At 35.4% G+C, this 16,913-nt stretch overlaps 2 protein-coding genes across 2 annotated transcripts; one reads left to right on the plus strand and one right to left on the minus strand.

Annotated features, from left to right (window-relative positions):
- LOC128169066 (uncharacterized) lies at nt 1–15,047 on the plus strand. Its single transcript, XM_052835230.1, has 5 exons — nt 1–600; nt 858–1,042; nt 4,402–4,562; nt 7,074–7,252; nt 14,986–15,047. The coding sequence occupies exons 1-5, from the start codon at nt 294–296 to the stop codon at nt 15,030–15,032; spliced, it is 879 nt and encodes a 292-aa protein (XP_052691190.1). The 5' UTR covers nt 1–293; the 3' UTR covers nt 15,033–15,047.
- LOC128169065 (uncharacterized) lies at nt 7,792–14,854 on the minus strand. Its single transcript, XM_052835229.1, has 2 exons — nt 8,072–14,854; nt 7,792–7,854 (listed from the first exon to the last, which is right to left on the minus strand). The coding sequence occupies exon 1, from the start codon at nt 13,884–13,886 to the stop codon at nt 8,391–8,393; it is 5,496 nt and encodes a 1,831-aa protein (XP_052691189.1). The 5' UTR covers nt 13,887–14,854; the 3' UTR covers nt 7,792–7,854; nt 8,072–8,390.
- Nucleotides 15,048–16,913: the final 1,866 nt, after the last annotated feature.

Below are 16,913 nucleotides of genomic sequence, written 5' to 3' on the forward strand. Positions count from 1 at the left end.
ATGTCAATTTTTTTTATTACAAATAATGTAGGACCGGCTCATTGATTTCAGTAACACATTCTGCAGAGCATTACAACCAACAATGACTTCGTTGACGGAGTGTTTTTCATTTGCAAGGAACAAAAACGTATCAAGAGCTTTATATTTATCAATGAACAGACAGTACAAACCCCCGGTGTACGTCTGAAGTCTGAAGAACTCTTGGAGCTGTTGAGACAGGAAGGACACTTATCACTGTGTATTACTTATAGTCTAAGTCAAATTAACAGAGTGTTATACTTACTAACAGGATAATGATTAACTTGATACATTTTGCAGTGTCGTGTCTTTGTTTCGCAGTCTTTTCCCCCATGAACAGTGCGGAAGAGACAATTAATGCAAGCCTTTTTGATAAATTCGCGGGGTATCGCGTCAGAAACCCTGTTACTTCATTCATTTTGTCTAGTGGTCATTTCTCCGAGTGTTGTGTGAGGTGCTTGAAATACCAAAACTGTTATAGCATCAACATTCACAGAGATGACCAAATCTGTGAAATAAACACTCTAGGTCCAAGCGAGTACGATAAAAACGGAACTTGGACGTTGTATGTTAGAACAAACGGTAATTATCTTTATCGCTTGTGACTAGCATCAACATAATCATGATTAGATTGATTCTTTCAAAATGCCACATAAATTCAAGCATCACTTATTCTAAATGTATCTTTAACATTCATTTAACTTATGGAAAGCCAATTTTTGAGATTTTAATGCAGACCTAAAATCATGGAGGCCATTGGTTGAGGTACGGCACAAGAACCACAGAATGGCTTAACAAATTTATCAATGTAATGACCACCATTCTTGATTTCATTTCAGTTCTCCGAAATGAGCTAATGTTCCGGGCTACCCCGGGAGTTAAACTAAGTGTCAAAGACACCTGGCTGGGAAATACCCTTCCCCCGACCGCTCAAGACACGTGTGTATCCATGGAGACCACGTCATGCTCTTCGCATTATCGGAATCCACGGGTGGACCTCTGGGAAAGTCTATCCATTTCTCAAGTAATGTACTACTTTTCGTTATATAGACTTTCTTATTGTCGAATATGAAGTGAATAATATTTGTAACTATGTATTCATTATGATGACGACTGTTATTATATTGCTTAAATGATAAAATTTATGTTTGCTATATTTTCGGAAATGAAATATTTTAGGCAAAGTCACAAATTTCCTGTCACGCTAAGACAACAAAAATTGAAAGAACTTTTAATTGTAAATGCTTGTTTGAAAATGATTCTGTATTTTACGAACTGGCGGCACTATGCCTCAACACTTTGCAGTCTTCAAGTGAATCATATGCATTGTATGTAATGTTCAAAATGCTAAACCAAACTTTCTAAAGAGGACCTTTTTAAACGTCTGAAAATAATTCTCTAATCAAAGTACCGAAGAACTGACAGGAGTTGATTTTATCGATGGTTATTTATTTTAAAATCAATAATATGTTATTTTGCATGACAAGTACAGGTAGTTTCTAATCTGTATTTGAATTACGCACATTTTTAGCCGGGCTCTGCTGAAAGCAGAGTCCTGACTGTAGGCAGGCAAATCGCCAATGTTACTATAAATAGCACAACTTCAAAAGTAAACAAAAAACCAAACAGTGTGAAAGTAAAAGCTTCCGCTATAACAAATAGTTACACAAAGAGCCACGTTTTGTCAAAAGTGTTTGCACCGCATGTGTTTTTATTTTAATTTCAAAAGAACTGTCTATCTTTTTAGTTTTCTTATTAATAACGTGTTTTAAATACAAGGCTATGCATTTTAGACACATACAATGCGCATGAATTTTCATGAACTACAGCAACTGTTTATATTTTTCTTCTAGACAGACATATTATTGTTTATAGCCGCTTACAAAATTTGGTCGCTCTCTGAGACTTTGCCGACATTAAAAGCATGAGAGAGAGAGAGAGAGAGAGAGAGAGAGAGAGAGAGAGAGAGAGAGAGAGAGAGAGAGAGAGAGATGATACAACGCATTATACAGCGTCTTTCGCAGCTACTCTGTATGTACAGTATAGTATTTGTTGGTTTCTAAATGCACTTGATATGGAGAGAGAGAGAGAGAGAGAGAGAGAGAGAGAGAGAGAGAGAGAGAGAGAGAGAGAGATGTTTTCAGTCTTTACTACTCAATATGCATAAAGACACACCAAAAGAGCCCGGCTTTCAGTACTTCAGTACTTTGATTATAATATGAATTTTCGGACTTTTTCGACGCAAGAATGTTGATAAAACCCCATATGAATCATGTTAAGTAAATTTAAAGATAGAATAAATTCAATCAAACTATCATAATGTATCAGTGATAGAAATATTTCTGGAAAATTTATGGATCCAAGCAATATTGAACTCTCGTCTCGTTCAACCAAACGCTCGGATGTTAAATTATAAAAAAAAAATTAAAGGAAAATCACTTAAAATTTTACACTATGATTGAGATTTTCTTAATTGTGAAAATAATACAAATTGTTCAACACTTTTGAAAATGAAATACAATCTATGAAAGGCAGTGACACTAAATACATACAAAGCATTAAGTTTTCCTTCACAATTTTTATAAATATTCCAGTCCGAATTTCCTCTATCACTTTTCAAATTCCTATCCATTTTTTATCCAATTTTACAAAAAATTGAATGATGATAATACAAAAACATTTATAGTATTAAACTACTTATATTGATCTTATTCTGTTGGCATATAATTTATATGAGGTCAATGATCAAAATTTTGAGATATGGTGTCTTTTCTCGTTTTTAAGCATATTTCAATATTTTTTAAATTCATGCCATACGGTTATTATAATGAATAAATGAGGTAAAACTACCAGAAAATATGCAAAATTATATAGACTCAAATATAAAATCTTAACTTTTAATATTAGAGTACTTAAAGTAACTCCAACCTCCTGTGACGTCATACATTTTACATAAACCATGAATTCATTAAAATTCTTGCAAGTAGATTTGTAATTTCTAAGTTATTATAGGTGCACATCAAAAACGCAAATCAGTGTTTACTTGGAGATATTTTATAAGCGTTTTTCATCCTTATATTCGACATAATTCAATAATGACAAAAGGAAATAACTCTTTTCTATTTTTCTCTAAGTGATATATCTAAATGCTATCATTTTTATAATGTAAACAATTTTTTCTTTTTTTTAAAATTAATTTTAGTTTTCTTGCATAGTAAGCAATAAAATTTAGATATATAAACAAGTATCCATCCACTTTTATTTAATTTTTAAACAAGAAAAAGTATGATTTTCAGATGCTTATTTCAGCCTTTGGTTTTTATTACCTTACATCTTAAATAGTATGGATACATATATATTTTATTTATTTTTTAATGAAATTCAAGTCCAATAAGTTAAAAAAAGTTAAGTTTTTTTAACTTTGAACCCATAATTTTATAGGTACGGAGTTACCTTAATTCCCAAAATGTTTTAGCAGAAAACAAAATCTGCAAAATTTAGTCCGAATTTCCTCTATTTGGCTAAAAGTCTATTTTTGTTTTGGCATAATTCCATAATATAGTAGAAATATCGAATGTTATGTCAATAATAATTCATTTCACAGATACTTTTTGTGTTTAGAACAAATTTTACTCATGACATTGAACTTTATAACAATCCAAATTCGAGAACTCAAACCCTGAGTAAACAACACCCTTAAAGGAGACTATATTGAACTCTGGCGTAAGAATACATACAACTACAAAAAAATCTAAATTATTCGTAACATTTGAAATCTGACTATTTTCAAGGTATTCATAAATATGTTTCCTTGAAAAACAATGCTTTAGCATACATTATTTCGGATTTATCAATTATTCTCAAGAACTTATTCTTGTCAGCGGCGATGATTTGTGCTTTGGTCCAAACACTGTTTCACTTTCGGTTTGTCAGAGTACCTGCGTAGGAGAGTTGATTAAAATCAACTCCCCAAAAGTTCCAAAGTGTCACAAAATCACAAAAGCATTTTTAAGGGAGTTATCTCTCTTGTCAGAGTATCTATGCAACATAAATTTACCTTATTTTAATATCCTTATTTTACCCAAACATCAGCCATATTCTGTAAATTATACGTATGTTATAATTTCTTATTTTACACAAACTTCAGCCATATTCTATAAATTATATGTATGTTATAAATTGTTATTTTTGCGTAATTATTTCTAAACAAATATTTTGTTCATTATATAAGGCGAGATTGTAATAACTGTTCAATTTATAGTGAACATTAGATATAGAATGGAACACACGCAAGTAATGTGCCTTTTAATTAGTCTTTCAATATGCATTACTAAAATGTTTGAAGAAGTCAATAAGCCGCAAGTTTTGGGTGGTTATTTTAAGGTTACTCTCGAGTTGTACAAATACGGATCTAAGGTGGCGTTCATAACGTTTGATGGGAAAGATTCGAATATCAGTGACTGGTTCAGATCTTCACGCATTCTGGACAGTAGCTGGAGCGATGTGACCCCCTCGACCATCTACAATTCTTTCTCCATAAACGGGTAGGTCAAATCTTTTGCTAATATAAGCCTAACAAAAGATTAACAAGTTGTTGCCTTTTAAAAAAGGACTGCAATACGTGGGATGAAAACGTTTAAGGTTATCCGAGACTTCAGGGAATATAACCCCCTGATTTTATTTTATGGCACTTGCAGGGGAGACCTCTAATTGCAAAGTTGGTATGATGAATAAGAGAGGCAACACTGGATATTGCCTCCAATCTCCAAATTTGTAAATAACACATATCAAGTATAGCTCAGGGGCCCGTTTCAGCGTACCCTTACACCTTGCGTTAATCCGGACTTGTGTCAGATATTTGGACTAAGGTAACTTTGTGCCCGACCTAAGTTAAGCCAAAAATCTACGACTAGCCGGACGTAGTCGTAACTTTTGGCGTAAAATTAAACTGATTGCTAATTCTGCTGCTGAGAATATCGGTCCTGACCATAATGTTAAATTGTACAATTTTTCATGTAAATTTGATTAACTTCATATGAAATAATTAAAATAGAGAGTTTGATATGTGATTATCAATTCTTGCATAAAAACTTTAATTCTTATCATGTTTGATACACATTATTTATATTTGCAATTGCCGTATATACAAAAACACGTTAAAACGACATATTTAGGCAAACAATCGATAGTTTTCATTCGATTATTTGTATTCAATAATTTGATTTACGTTTCATATTTTGTTGTAGATTGAGCAATAAATAATGCAGAAAATATACATGTACGACGTACATGTAGTCAAACGTGTATTTGTATTAGAAATTTGAAGCATTTCATTTTTCACTTCCACTCAAAAATAAAAAATTTGTGTGAACCGGATGTTTTGAAATTTATAGCTCACTAAATAAATTTATAGGCGTTCATTCCCCCCTTTCTTATTTCATATTTGATGAGTGAAACATGTCATGCTCATTTAGTCAAAGGTAAATTATAAATGCATCTTTCAGTATTGTTAAAAAACTGAAATATAATGAAAGCTACAACTGTGTTTAAGAGTTTTTAAAAGTCCATGATTTTTTTTAAAGTACTAGATAATGTATTTATAATACAACCGATGCAAAAACACTTACTCCATTCCATTAAAAAAAATTCGTTATTATTAACGCACCACACAACATAGCATATGGTGAAAAAAAGATCAACAATAAATACCAAATTTTTATGAAATAAAAATGTAACATGTACACTGTACATGTATGTGTGTTTATCAGAAAGAAAGAAAAAAATCAACACATGTTGAAAAAAAAAAGATTTACATATACGATATATATCAAGTTTTTATGAAATAAAGATGCTACATGTACACTATACGTACATTTATACATGTATGTGTTTATAAGAAAAAAAATGAAAAAATCCATGCATTGATAATTTACAGTACATCATCGTAGATACAAAGAAATATAATTCATGTGATTTTTTTTGGCCCTCACATATCAAAGGGTTTCACTTCCATCTGTCAAAGTCTGTGTCCATGTTAGAAACCCTTGGTATACAACTCAGGGACTGACTCCCTCGGAGGGTGGGCGTATATATATATACATAATAGTTATAATCAAAAATACATACTCATAGCATAAATGAAAAATTTTGAAAGAGTTTTTTTTTCTTTCATTTGATGTAAAACAGATAGAACTGAACAATATGATAAAGTATTCTCTTTAATAGACATTCTCAACGATTGAATTGTTTCTTCTAATGTTCAACTCTACAGAACATTTTATATTTGTAAATTCTGAATGCAATAAATGAGAGGAAGATATTATAAAGCTTTGTTGTTTCGTTGTCATCAACAAAAGAACCAACAATGACATTTTTCCAAACAATAGTAAAATTAAAGCATTGGCTTGCCATATGCCAAACATGTTTTACATTTAAACAATCAAAAATTAGATGCTGTGCATTTTCTATCTCGGTTCTACATATTTTACATTTGTTATTTACCCCTTTATTCCGCTTATTAACAGATTATTACTAAGTAAATTGTTTAGAAGTTTATAATTAAAATCCGCTATAATTTAAGCTTTACAAGCTTCGAATAAAAACATTTCGTTTTGTATTCTTTGCCCTTCTGTTGAATTTCGATATAGGTTTACATACATTTTATAATTTTACATAGGAATAAATTGAGAAAAGTCTCCTACTCAAAAACTGACAAAAATGGAATTGATTTTTAACATAAGTATTAGAATATGTGCATGAAAATTCTAATAGATTTTTAAAAATAAACTGCTCTACTAAGTTGTCGAGATATTTTGTTTTGATACCATAAATTGATTTAATCAAGACATCTTGCTATTGTTGCCCAGGTGAGAGATGAGGCCATGGGACCTCGCAATGAAAAATCGGACCCTCTGGTACAGATAAACGTGTTACGTTGTCCCTAGCAAAAATAAACAACCAATTATTACGATGCAATCCTGAACTATCTAACAAATCAATTCTGATAAGAATCACTTTTCTGCATTTGTATGTCTGTACAATCTTTCTTTGTGTAGGAACTGCTCAAGATCATTCATTGTCAACAAACACTCCAATGGTTGCCTCGATGAGAAAGGATGGCTGGCAGTTGGGGAGCCCGCAACAGGGTGTTGCCCCTGGGACATTGTCCCCAACAAACCGAGTTTCCTATATTCAGCGGTAGATGACACCGTAACCTTTGTAAGTGGATCAACAGGTAGGGTAATATTTTTTAATATTTTACTTAAATTACTGTTGCAATTTTTAAATACAATTTATGTGGAACAAGCAAACAGAAAATTTAAGTCTGATGTTTGTTACATTATACATTATATCAGTTGAATTTCAATGATGTTACATCAAAAGACCATTTAAACGTCTTAATAGTCGCATTTATTTTTTGTTTGTTTTCTTTTTGTGATCGGATTCGGTCAATGAGACATCCGGTAAATAACTATTTGCGCACGCATTGCGCCTTGCACTACTTTGTTTACTATGCAGGAAAGCTTCATGTAAAATTTTAATTACAGATTTAGATTACGACAAAAAACATTATTCTCACGCGTTTGCCAGGAGATTAAAACATTGATACAGTTACATAATGATTCAGATCACAGAAATCCACTTCTCCTACCAGAAGTAAATTTGATTCATTCATTGCAATTTCAGAAATACATGTTTTCCCTATTTATCATTATTCTGCCTGGTGCAGGCAGATAGCTAACCTTACACAACGCACAACGCAAACAAAAGTCCCACGGGTTTCATAGTTTATTTTGTGTGGAAAACGTTGCCGTCGTGAATAATATTGGTAAAAAACTACAACAAATAGAAATAACAAATTACTAAATAGGAAAATATAGAACCTTACTTCATACATAGAAAAAATATGTAAATTACTTTAAAGACCATAATGGCGTGCCATACTTTTGAGAATGTTTTATCTGCATAATAAAATTGTCATCTGTAACTAAACTTCAAAAATACAATTAAATACTGACAGATTTAAGCAATTACTTCAATAAAAAAGACTTACTTAGTGGCTCGAGGCACGCATCTAACCAGATTGAAGACGATAGACAAAGTGAGACCGGACTGGTCAGTAAGGCTGACAGGAAGTGAGTGATTGACCAGATATACGTTGTAGTTAACTTGTACCAAAAAGGATTACCGGATATACTAAACTCAGAGTGGTTAACTTGTACAAAAATATTTCTGCAGAATTTAAATTTTAAACTATAGACAGCACACTCCCCGTCTGATATGAAAATATCACTTAAATGCATAAACCGTACTCTGTTCACAAAAAGTTGTTCATGAAACTGTTTTTGTAAATTGTCACAACACAATAAGCATTAAATGGAATGACACAAAAATATAATTTCAGAAATTGGACGCACATATTTTCGCGACTGTCCATCTTTGATAACACGAACTTCAAGTTTGCGCACAAGTCCATCTTTGCTAGGAAACACTCTTTCAACAAGTCCTGTCGGCCAATGGTTGCAATGTGCATCACTGTCCTTCAAAAGAACGATATCACCAACTTGGATGTTATCTCGAGTGTCTTTCCATTTTCGTCGCACTTGTAGACTCTGCAGGTATTCATTTTTCCAACGACACCAAAATTTCTCCGCTAGAGACTGAACAAATTTCCACTGAATGTTATAAACTTCGCTGACACTGAGATTTTTAAAATCCTCGTTTGAATCAACGGTTTTTTGAGTAAGTAAAACAGCTGGAGACAAAACGCAAGGTGCTTCAGGGTCGGTGGATACAGGTACCAGTGGACGGGCGTTGACTATCGCTGTCGCTTCAGCCATAAACGTGCTAAGGACTTCATGGGTAATTCTTGTGTGCTTAGAATCCAGTAAGATTGAATCAATGACTCGTCTGATTACACCAATTAAGCGCTCCCAAGCGCCTCCCATGTGAGAAGAGAACGGAGTGTTAAATTTCCAAACTGCTCCTTGCAACTGTAAGAAGGATTTTATCGAGGGGTCTTCTACAAAATCAGCGTTTATTCCAAGTTCACGAGTTCCACCAATGAAATTTGTCCCTCTGTCTGAATAAAACTCTTTCACTTTTCCTCTAATAGATGTAAAGCGACGTAAGGCGTTGATGAATGACGAAGTAGTCATCTCCTCAATTACTTCTATGTGGACACCACGGCATGATAAACACGCAAACAATACGGCCCATCGTTTAGAGTTCGCAGAACCACCACGTGTTCGACGCGTGACAACATCCCAAGGTCCAAAACAGTCGACACCAACGTAGGTAAATGGAGGACAAGGGGTAAGTCGTTCCTCAGGTAGGTCTGCCATCTTTTGTGAAGCAAGGCTACCACGAAGTCGACGACACTTTACACAATTGGATAGAATGGAATACACAAGTCTTTTACAGCCCGTTATCCAATATCCTGCTGCTCTGATGGCCCCGGCGGTTAGATGGCGTCCTTGATGACGAATAACTTCATGGAAGTGGAGTACGAGAAGTTTTGCTATGTAGTTTTGATTTGGAATGAGGATTGGATTCTTCTCTCCCAGAGATAACTCAGGACTTAGTTTAAGTCTCCCTCCAACACGCAGAACTCCGAATGAATCAAGGAATGGGTCAAGTCGTGACACTTTGCTGTTTCTGGGAATTGGTTGGCCACTATTCAGGTTTTCTATTTCCTTACAGTACGACTCCTGTTGAATTTGTTTAATGATGAACATTTCGGTTTCTCTGTAGATATCTGGTTCGTCTTTACTTTCACTGCTCACTTGAAATTTATCTCTGACAAAACGTTTCAAAGTCTTAAAGGCCACAACGAGATTTTTCCAGGTTGAGAACTTAGCAAAACGACGGGAGTCAAAGACGATCTCAGTTGTAATTTGAGTTTTGCTAGAAATAACATCTTGGCGGATTTCTTTGTCAGTTTCAGGATTGATGAGAGGATAGACAGTTTTGATCAAATCCGAAGAATTTTTCAACCATTCAGGTCCAGTTATCCAGCGCTGTAGAGACGTAGTAATTGCTGTATGTGAATATCTTGTTGCAACATCAGCTGGATTTTTGTAGGTCGAGACGTAAGACCACTGAGACGGAGACGAGACTTTGTGAATTTTTTCCACACGGTTTGTAACATACACAAAAAATCTACGGGTTTTGTTACAAATGTAACCCAAGACGATTCTACTGTCAGTATAGTAATGAAATCGATCTTGAGGAATCTTCAAGTAGTCACAAACTGCTTCTCCTAACTCTGTGGCGAGAACTGCTGCGCACAGTTGGAGTCTCGGTATTGTGTGACCTTTCAGAGGTGCCAGTTTAGATTTTCCCATTAGAAATCCAAGAGAAGTTTCTCCAAATTCATCTGTCACTTGAAGATATGCCACCGCAGCTATCGCATGTTCTGACGCGTCTGAAAAGACATGAACATCCACTTGATGAGCCAAAGAAATGGAAGTGGCTACAATCATTCGGGGAACTCTGAAGTTATTAACAGATTGTAATGAATCAATCCAGATTCGCCATCTTCTCAAATGTTCCTCTGTAAGTGGTTCATCCCAGTAACATCCAGGAGATACAAGTTCACGGTGTAGAATTTTTCCACTAATAGTGACTGGAGAAATAAATCCCATTGGATCAAAGATACTGTTCATTGTCGATAGAAGGCCTCTGCGGGTGTAAGGTTTTTCAGCATTAGAGATTTTGAACACAAACATATCACAGTTTAAGTCCCACTGCATTCCTAAACTGTGTTGTACAGGTAAGTTGCATATGACTGCACAATGATTTAGTTCCTTCAAATCGCTTCTTAGGTCATCTATAGGAAATGATTTCATCACATTCACACTGTTTGAAGCGATTTTGTGGAGACGAATGTTTCCGTTGTTTTTCAGTGTTGCTTGTGTTTTTCTCATCAGGTTGATTGCTTCTGATTCTGTAGCAAGCGACGTCAGTCCATCATCGACGTAAAAGTTGTTGTAAACAAATTTACGAACATCATCGTCACCAACAGATGATGCTTTACGAAGTCCATAGGTGGCAACAGCTGGAGATGGTGTGTTACCGAAAACGTGAGCTTTCATTCGGTATTGTATTAAAGGTTTTTCAAAGTTGTTATCCTCGTACCAAAAGAATCTGAGGTAATCACGATGATCCTCATGAACACGAAATGCATAAAACATTTGCTGAATGTCACCACTGATAGCAATTGCATTTTCACGGAAACGCATGAGGATTCCAACAAGGTTGTTTGTTAAGTCTGGTCCAGACATTAACACACTGTTCAATGAAACGTCTTGAAACACAGCCGACGAGTCGAATACTCCTCGGATTTGATCCGGTTTTTTCGAATTGTACACCCCAAAAAGGGGTAAATACCAGCATTCCCCAGGTATGTCGGAAGGAGCAACTTCTGCTGCCCCACTAGCTAAGACTTTTGACATGAATGCTAAGAAGTGTTGTCGTTTGTGATGATCTTTCTTTAAACTTGTGTTGAGGATCAAAGCACGTTTCCAGGCCTGTGAATAATTGTTAGGTATCACTGGTTTTGACTCCTTGAAAGGTAATGGTGCGGACCAAAAACCATCAGTGTCTTTGTGGAACTCTGCGTCCATAAGAGCCACAAACTTGCGGTCCTCAACAGAAGGTCCAATCTTGTTGTCAAATGGTGTTCGTATGAATATGTCATCATCATTGTCCTTGACATTGATATTGTTGTGACACACTGGAAAGGTGGTGCACCTTCCGTCATTAAGAATATGCGTTTTGTTTACATTCACTTCCTTTGGAGGATGAACTTTACCAATACAAATTTCACCAATGACGACCCATCCTAGTGGAAGACGTTGAGCAAAGGGTTGACCTTGGCTGCCAGTAATTTGGTCGCGCACATGATGTACATCGGGTAAGTCACGTCCTATGAGCAGTTCAACATTCACATTGCGATCTAGGGGTGGTATGAAAGGTGCAATACATTGTAGATGCGGTTGTGATTGAGCGACTTTGGGAGTAGGTATTTCAAGATGCTCACTAGGAATAGAATCACATTCAATGACTTCCGGTAAGTTGAATGCAGTTGTACCATCCAAGGCTTTGACACATAATCCGTTCACACGGCGTCCAGCGACTGTCGTTACACCGGAGCATGACGTAAGAGTGTAGGGTTTACATTCTCCTGTAACTCCGAGTCGATCTATCAAATAAGGGGACACCAACGTCCGGTTGCTCTGGTCATCGATTGTCGCATAAACACGGATAACTTTCGCAGGATTTGATTGACAAAACACGTCCACTAAAACGATCTTCCCGCAAGAACGACTCCCATGTTTTCCTTCTTCATACTCCCCGCCATTGCTTAAGGCAGTTTTCGCTGTTGAGACTGGTGTAGGGGATTCGGGGTTTGAAGGACGACGATCAATGTGCATCGCTGTGACATGATAAGGATTATCACAAATATCACATTTAATGTCCGCTGTACAATTTTTGGATACATGACTTTGTGAGGCACAACATCGGAAACATAATTTCTTATCACGTAGAATGTTTTGACGCTCACGTAGTGATTTTCTTTTGAAGCCACGGCATTCGTTCAAAGAATGTCCAGCATTGTGTATGGGACAACGTGTTGACGGAGTTGATGATACAATTTCAACTTTACGAGAAGTGACTGTGCCAGTAGGTCTAGGTTTGCTGTATGCCATGTTTGTGTTTGTGGGCGGTTGACATACAAGTCCAGGATCGTTACGGATTTCACACATTTCACGGATGAACTCGACAAAAAAGGAAAATGGAGGGAATGCTACATCATTCCGTTTTTTATATCCAGCTGCTTGAGAGGTCCACTTGTCTTGTAGAGATATGGGTAGTTTGGCAACTATGGGTAGTACTCCAGTAGATGAATTGAAGTAGCTCAGACAAATTTCGTATTTTGGATTAGTCATCGCCGATTCAATTTCGGTGAGAATGTCCACGAGATCATACAATTTGGCATGATCTTTATTTGTGAGGGTTGGGAACGAGTGTAGTTTCTGTTTTAGAGCATGTTCCACCATCTCAGGTCTCCCATATTTATCGTTCAGTCTATCCCAAATACGCTTTACACCTAGGCTAGGATTGTGGGTGTTTGCAGAGCGCAGTGTGCGTGCAAACTTTGATGACGCTGGACCCAACCATTTCACAAGTAGATCCATTTCCTCAAACTCTGTGACACCAAGTTCTAGAATAACACTCCGGAATGAAGAACTCCAAGAATTGAAATTTTCTGGACGATCATCAAAGTTGGTGAATCTTGTGAGTAGAAAATCCTTGCGTAGCAAAAACTTTGAAAAGTCGGCCATTGTCGAAGTGTTGTCGGTCCGTGGTGGTACTAGATTTGGAACGGTAATTACATGAGGCAATGAATTTGTAGTAACACAAACTTGACGCATTGAATTCGAGGGAACGAACACTTGAGAAGCTGCATTCAATGGAGCACTCCGTTGATCAACTGAATTTGGAACACGCATCTGAGGCACTGAATTTGAAGGAACACTCACTTGAGACACTGAATTTAAAAGGACATTCACTTGAGACACTGAATTTTGAGAAGCACAAACTTGAGGCACTGAAATCGAGGTAGAACAAACTGGATTCACTGAATTAGAAGGCGCACACAATTGATGCATTTGATGAATTGGAATTGAAGGAACACAACCTTGATTAACTGCATTTAGATATCCCGGATGTCGGTCATCCGCCTCTGGATGTTGAACACTGATTGGTGGATTCTGTTCAAAATATGGTTGATTTTGTTGAATGTGGCCATCCTCGGTATTTGATGGGATATGGTCGTGTTTGAGGATAAACGCACTCGTCATCTGTTCCCTTGAGTAGATTGGAAGATCAATCTTTTCTTCTTCTGTGAAGTCCGCTTCTGCTGAGATGATTTCTTTCTCCTGTCTGACGATACTAATTTTTAGCTTCGATATCAGTTTTTTGTTTTAAAAGCTCACCTTCTCTCTTGATCAGCTCTAGTTTCGCTCTTTCAGCTTGCGCTTTAGCTCTTTGAAAACTTGATACATTAGACGACACATGACTTAGTGTTTCAAGGAGTTCAAATTTGGTTTCCTTCAACTCATCACTTGTTCTTTTTACAATTGAAAAACACTTGTTCATTGAAACTTCTAATTCATTTAACAAGTTGACCGTCTCCTCTGTATTTTGAGAAAGTAGATATTTCTTATAGTCTTCACTAGCGATACAGAAATCTTTGAATTTCACAGAAATTAAACGTTCTACTTCTCTTATTTTTTGGAAGTCCTTTGCGCATGTTCCAGATGTTACAAGAGCATCCTCCACTTCCGCCCATGTTTCATCGGTTTTACTTTTCAATTTTTCACACTGCTCGTTGAACATGACGAGGCCTTTGGGTGTGAGTTTCCGTATCCGTCGATCCGCAGCAGACATGCCAAACGAATTCACTAATTTTTTACTATTCTGCCTGGTGCAGGCAGATAGCTAACCTTGCACAACGCACAACGCAAACAAAAGTCACACGGGTTTCATAGTTTATTTTGTGTGGAAAACGTTGCCGTCGTGAATAATATTGGTAAAAAATTAGTGGCTCGAGGCACGCATCTAACAAGATTGAAGACGATAGACAAAGTGAGACCGGACTGGTCAGTAAGGCTGACAGGAAGTGAGTGATTGACCAGATATACGTTGTAGTTAACTTGTACCAAAAAGGATTACCGGATATACTAAACTCAGAGTGGTTAACTTGTACAAAAATATTTCTGCAGAATTTAAATTTTAAACTATAGACAGCACAATCATGTTTATTTGCATGCAGTGCTTTCGCATTACATTAACATGAAGTTGACCAATGACATCACATTCCGATCATTGCTTTAAAACGAATACTTGTTTGTTTTTGTTTTGTAGAGCTAAACTCGCATTTCTTCTTTGTGATTCTAGATCTTGGTACAGCAGAAGTCATGGCAGTTTTTGTGAATTACAATTAAGTGTATGCTAAAGGACTCAACAGAACAAATCAGAGCAAAATAAAAACAATTATGCGTGTCGATAAATATTAGTTTTTTTGTTGACTTTGACGATGTTAGTCACGTTTTGAAAAGTATATAGTATGGGGAATATAAAAAAATCAAGATCTGGGCTGCGTTTTACAAAAGAACTTACGACCAAGTTAATGAATGTTTATTAATCACAAACTAATCCATGTTTTATTGTAATATATGTACATTACAATAATGAAAATCAAAATAGTTGTACATAAATGGTTTGATATAGATTTTGTTCATTAAAGACTGAAAAAAATTACGACTTTGTCGTAAGTTCTTTTGTAAAACGCAGTTCTGGTTAATATTTTAAGCAAAAAACTACAAACCATATTTTATCATCAGTGTCTTCCAAATGTATTTTTTGTGATTCATAAAGAAGGTATAGAGGGATACTTTGTATTTACAGTTTTATCATTTGATTTAATTTCAGCATGACTATACACACACACACACACACACACACACACACACACACACACACACACACACACACACACACACAAAAGAAGATCGTACTTCATCAAAGAGTTGGGTAGCTCAAGTTTTTTTCCTGTTATTGTAAATTTAAATGATGGCTGTGGGTGTGATAGGATAAAAAATGTATTTATAAGTCAGAATCAGTTCAATCTACTTAATTTCAGGCGGGCCGATTTTTGTCAAAGTATGATAAATCAGTTTTGTCTACAGCACAGGTTTTTAACTGGTGGGTATCATAATGATGAAAAAATTACAATAACAAACCGTGAACCATCTCAAAAATCCATAAAACGAAATACAAATTCAATGCGCAACAACACGGACCTCCAAATAGATAGAGGTAGGATCAGGTGCCTAGGAGGAGTGAGCATCCTATGCTGACCGTTCACATGATATTATAGAGTCTATGTCATAGAAGTGAAAGAAATCTAATAAGAAGTTGACATGGTAAGATAAACAAATCAGAAAAACAGAATCTTAAAAAGAATCATAATCAATAGAGTTTATGTTAGATAGTTTGGAAACGCTACAAACTTTTGAAATGGTTTCACTGAATTTTAAATTATGATGCCAGGTAGGTACTACTAATATAAAGCTGCTCAACATTGCTTTAAACTTTTATCAACTGCGTATGAAAAACAGAATTGTTACTGAACAGATATCAAATATATTTACGGAAATGATTCCTTAAAACGTTGTTATAGAACTGATATCAAATACACAAGCAGATTATTTCAGTAAAACTTTTGATTTCGACTATTGCTCAGTTACAGACAATATTTTTTAATATTTACATTTTCAGTGTCTCTTTGTCAAAACACTACAAATCGATTTTGTAATGTACAGTCCGATAAATTTAAATGATGTCTTTTTGGGACCCAAGCGGGCTTTGCATAATAAAAAGGATATGTCATTATTCTAATATTTAATCGTACAATTGCTGATTTAAAAAAAAAAATATAAGTAATAAGGAATCATTCTTTGAATACTATTAGGTGATAATTTCGGTCAGGGCGTGATCAAATCTATCATAAAGCCCTTCGGGCTTTAATGGATTTGGCCATGCGCCGACCAAAATTATTATCTCATAATACTCAAAAAATGAATCTTTTTTTTTCTTCTTAGAAATGTGTGAAAAAAATTGGGGACCAATAACATAAGACACATTTCCTGATCATGAAAATAAAAAAAAAATATTTCTTCAATTTTTTTGGTTCAAGTAAAAAATGGAGTAGAGCATTTGCATTTGATTGGTCTAATGAATGTAATTTGTCTGTTCTTCATACTAGTATTCATTTGAATCCCAGAATATCAAATCACATGGTAATTTGCAAATCAAAAAGTATT

Source organism: Crassostrea angulata, unplaced genomic scaffold (assembly GCF_025612915.1).
Source record: "Crassostrea angulata isolate pt1a10 unplaced genomic scaffold, ASM2561291v2 HiC_scaffold_92, whole genome shotgun sequence".
Taxonomy (NCBI): domain Eukaryota; kingdom Metazoa; phylum Mollusca; class Bivalvia; order Ostreida; family Ostreidae; genus Magallana; species Magallana angulata.

Excerpts from the sequence above, each read along its gene's own strand:
- LOC128169065 (XM_052835229.1), bottom strand. The coding sequence starts at position 13,886 with ATGACGAGTGCGTTTATCCTCAAACACGACCATATCCCATCAAATACC.
- LOC128169066 (XM_052835230.1), top strand. The coding sequence starts at position 294 with ATGATTAACTTGATACATTTTGCAGTGTCGTGTCTTTGTTTCGCAGTC. Across the intron at positions 1,043-4,401 it reads AAAGTCTATCCATTTCTCAA|GTTACTCTCGAGTTGTACAA; the intron begins GTAATGTACTAC and ends GGTTATTTTAAG. Across the intron at positions 4,563-7,073 it reads AATTCTTTCTCCATAAACGG|GAACTGCTCAAGATCATTCA; the intron begins GTAGGTCAAATC and ends TTCTTTGTGTAG.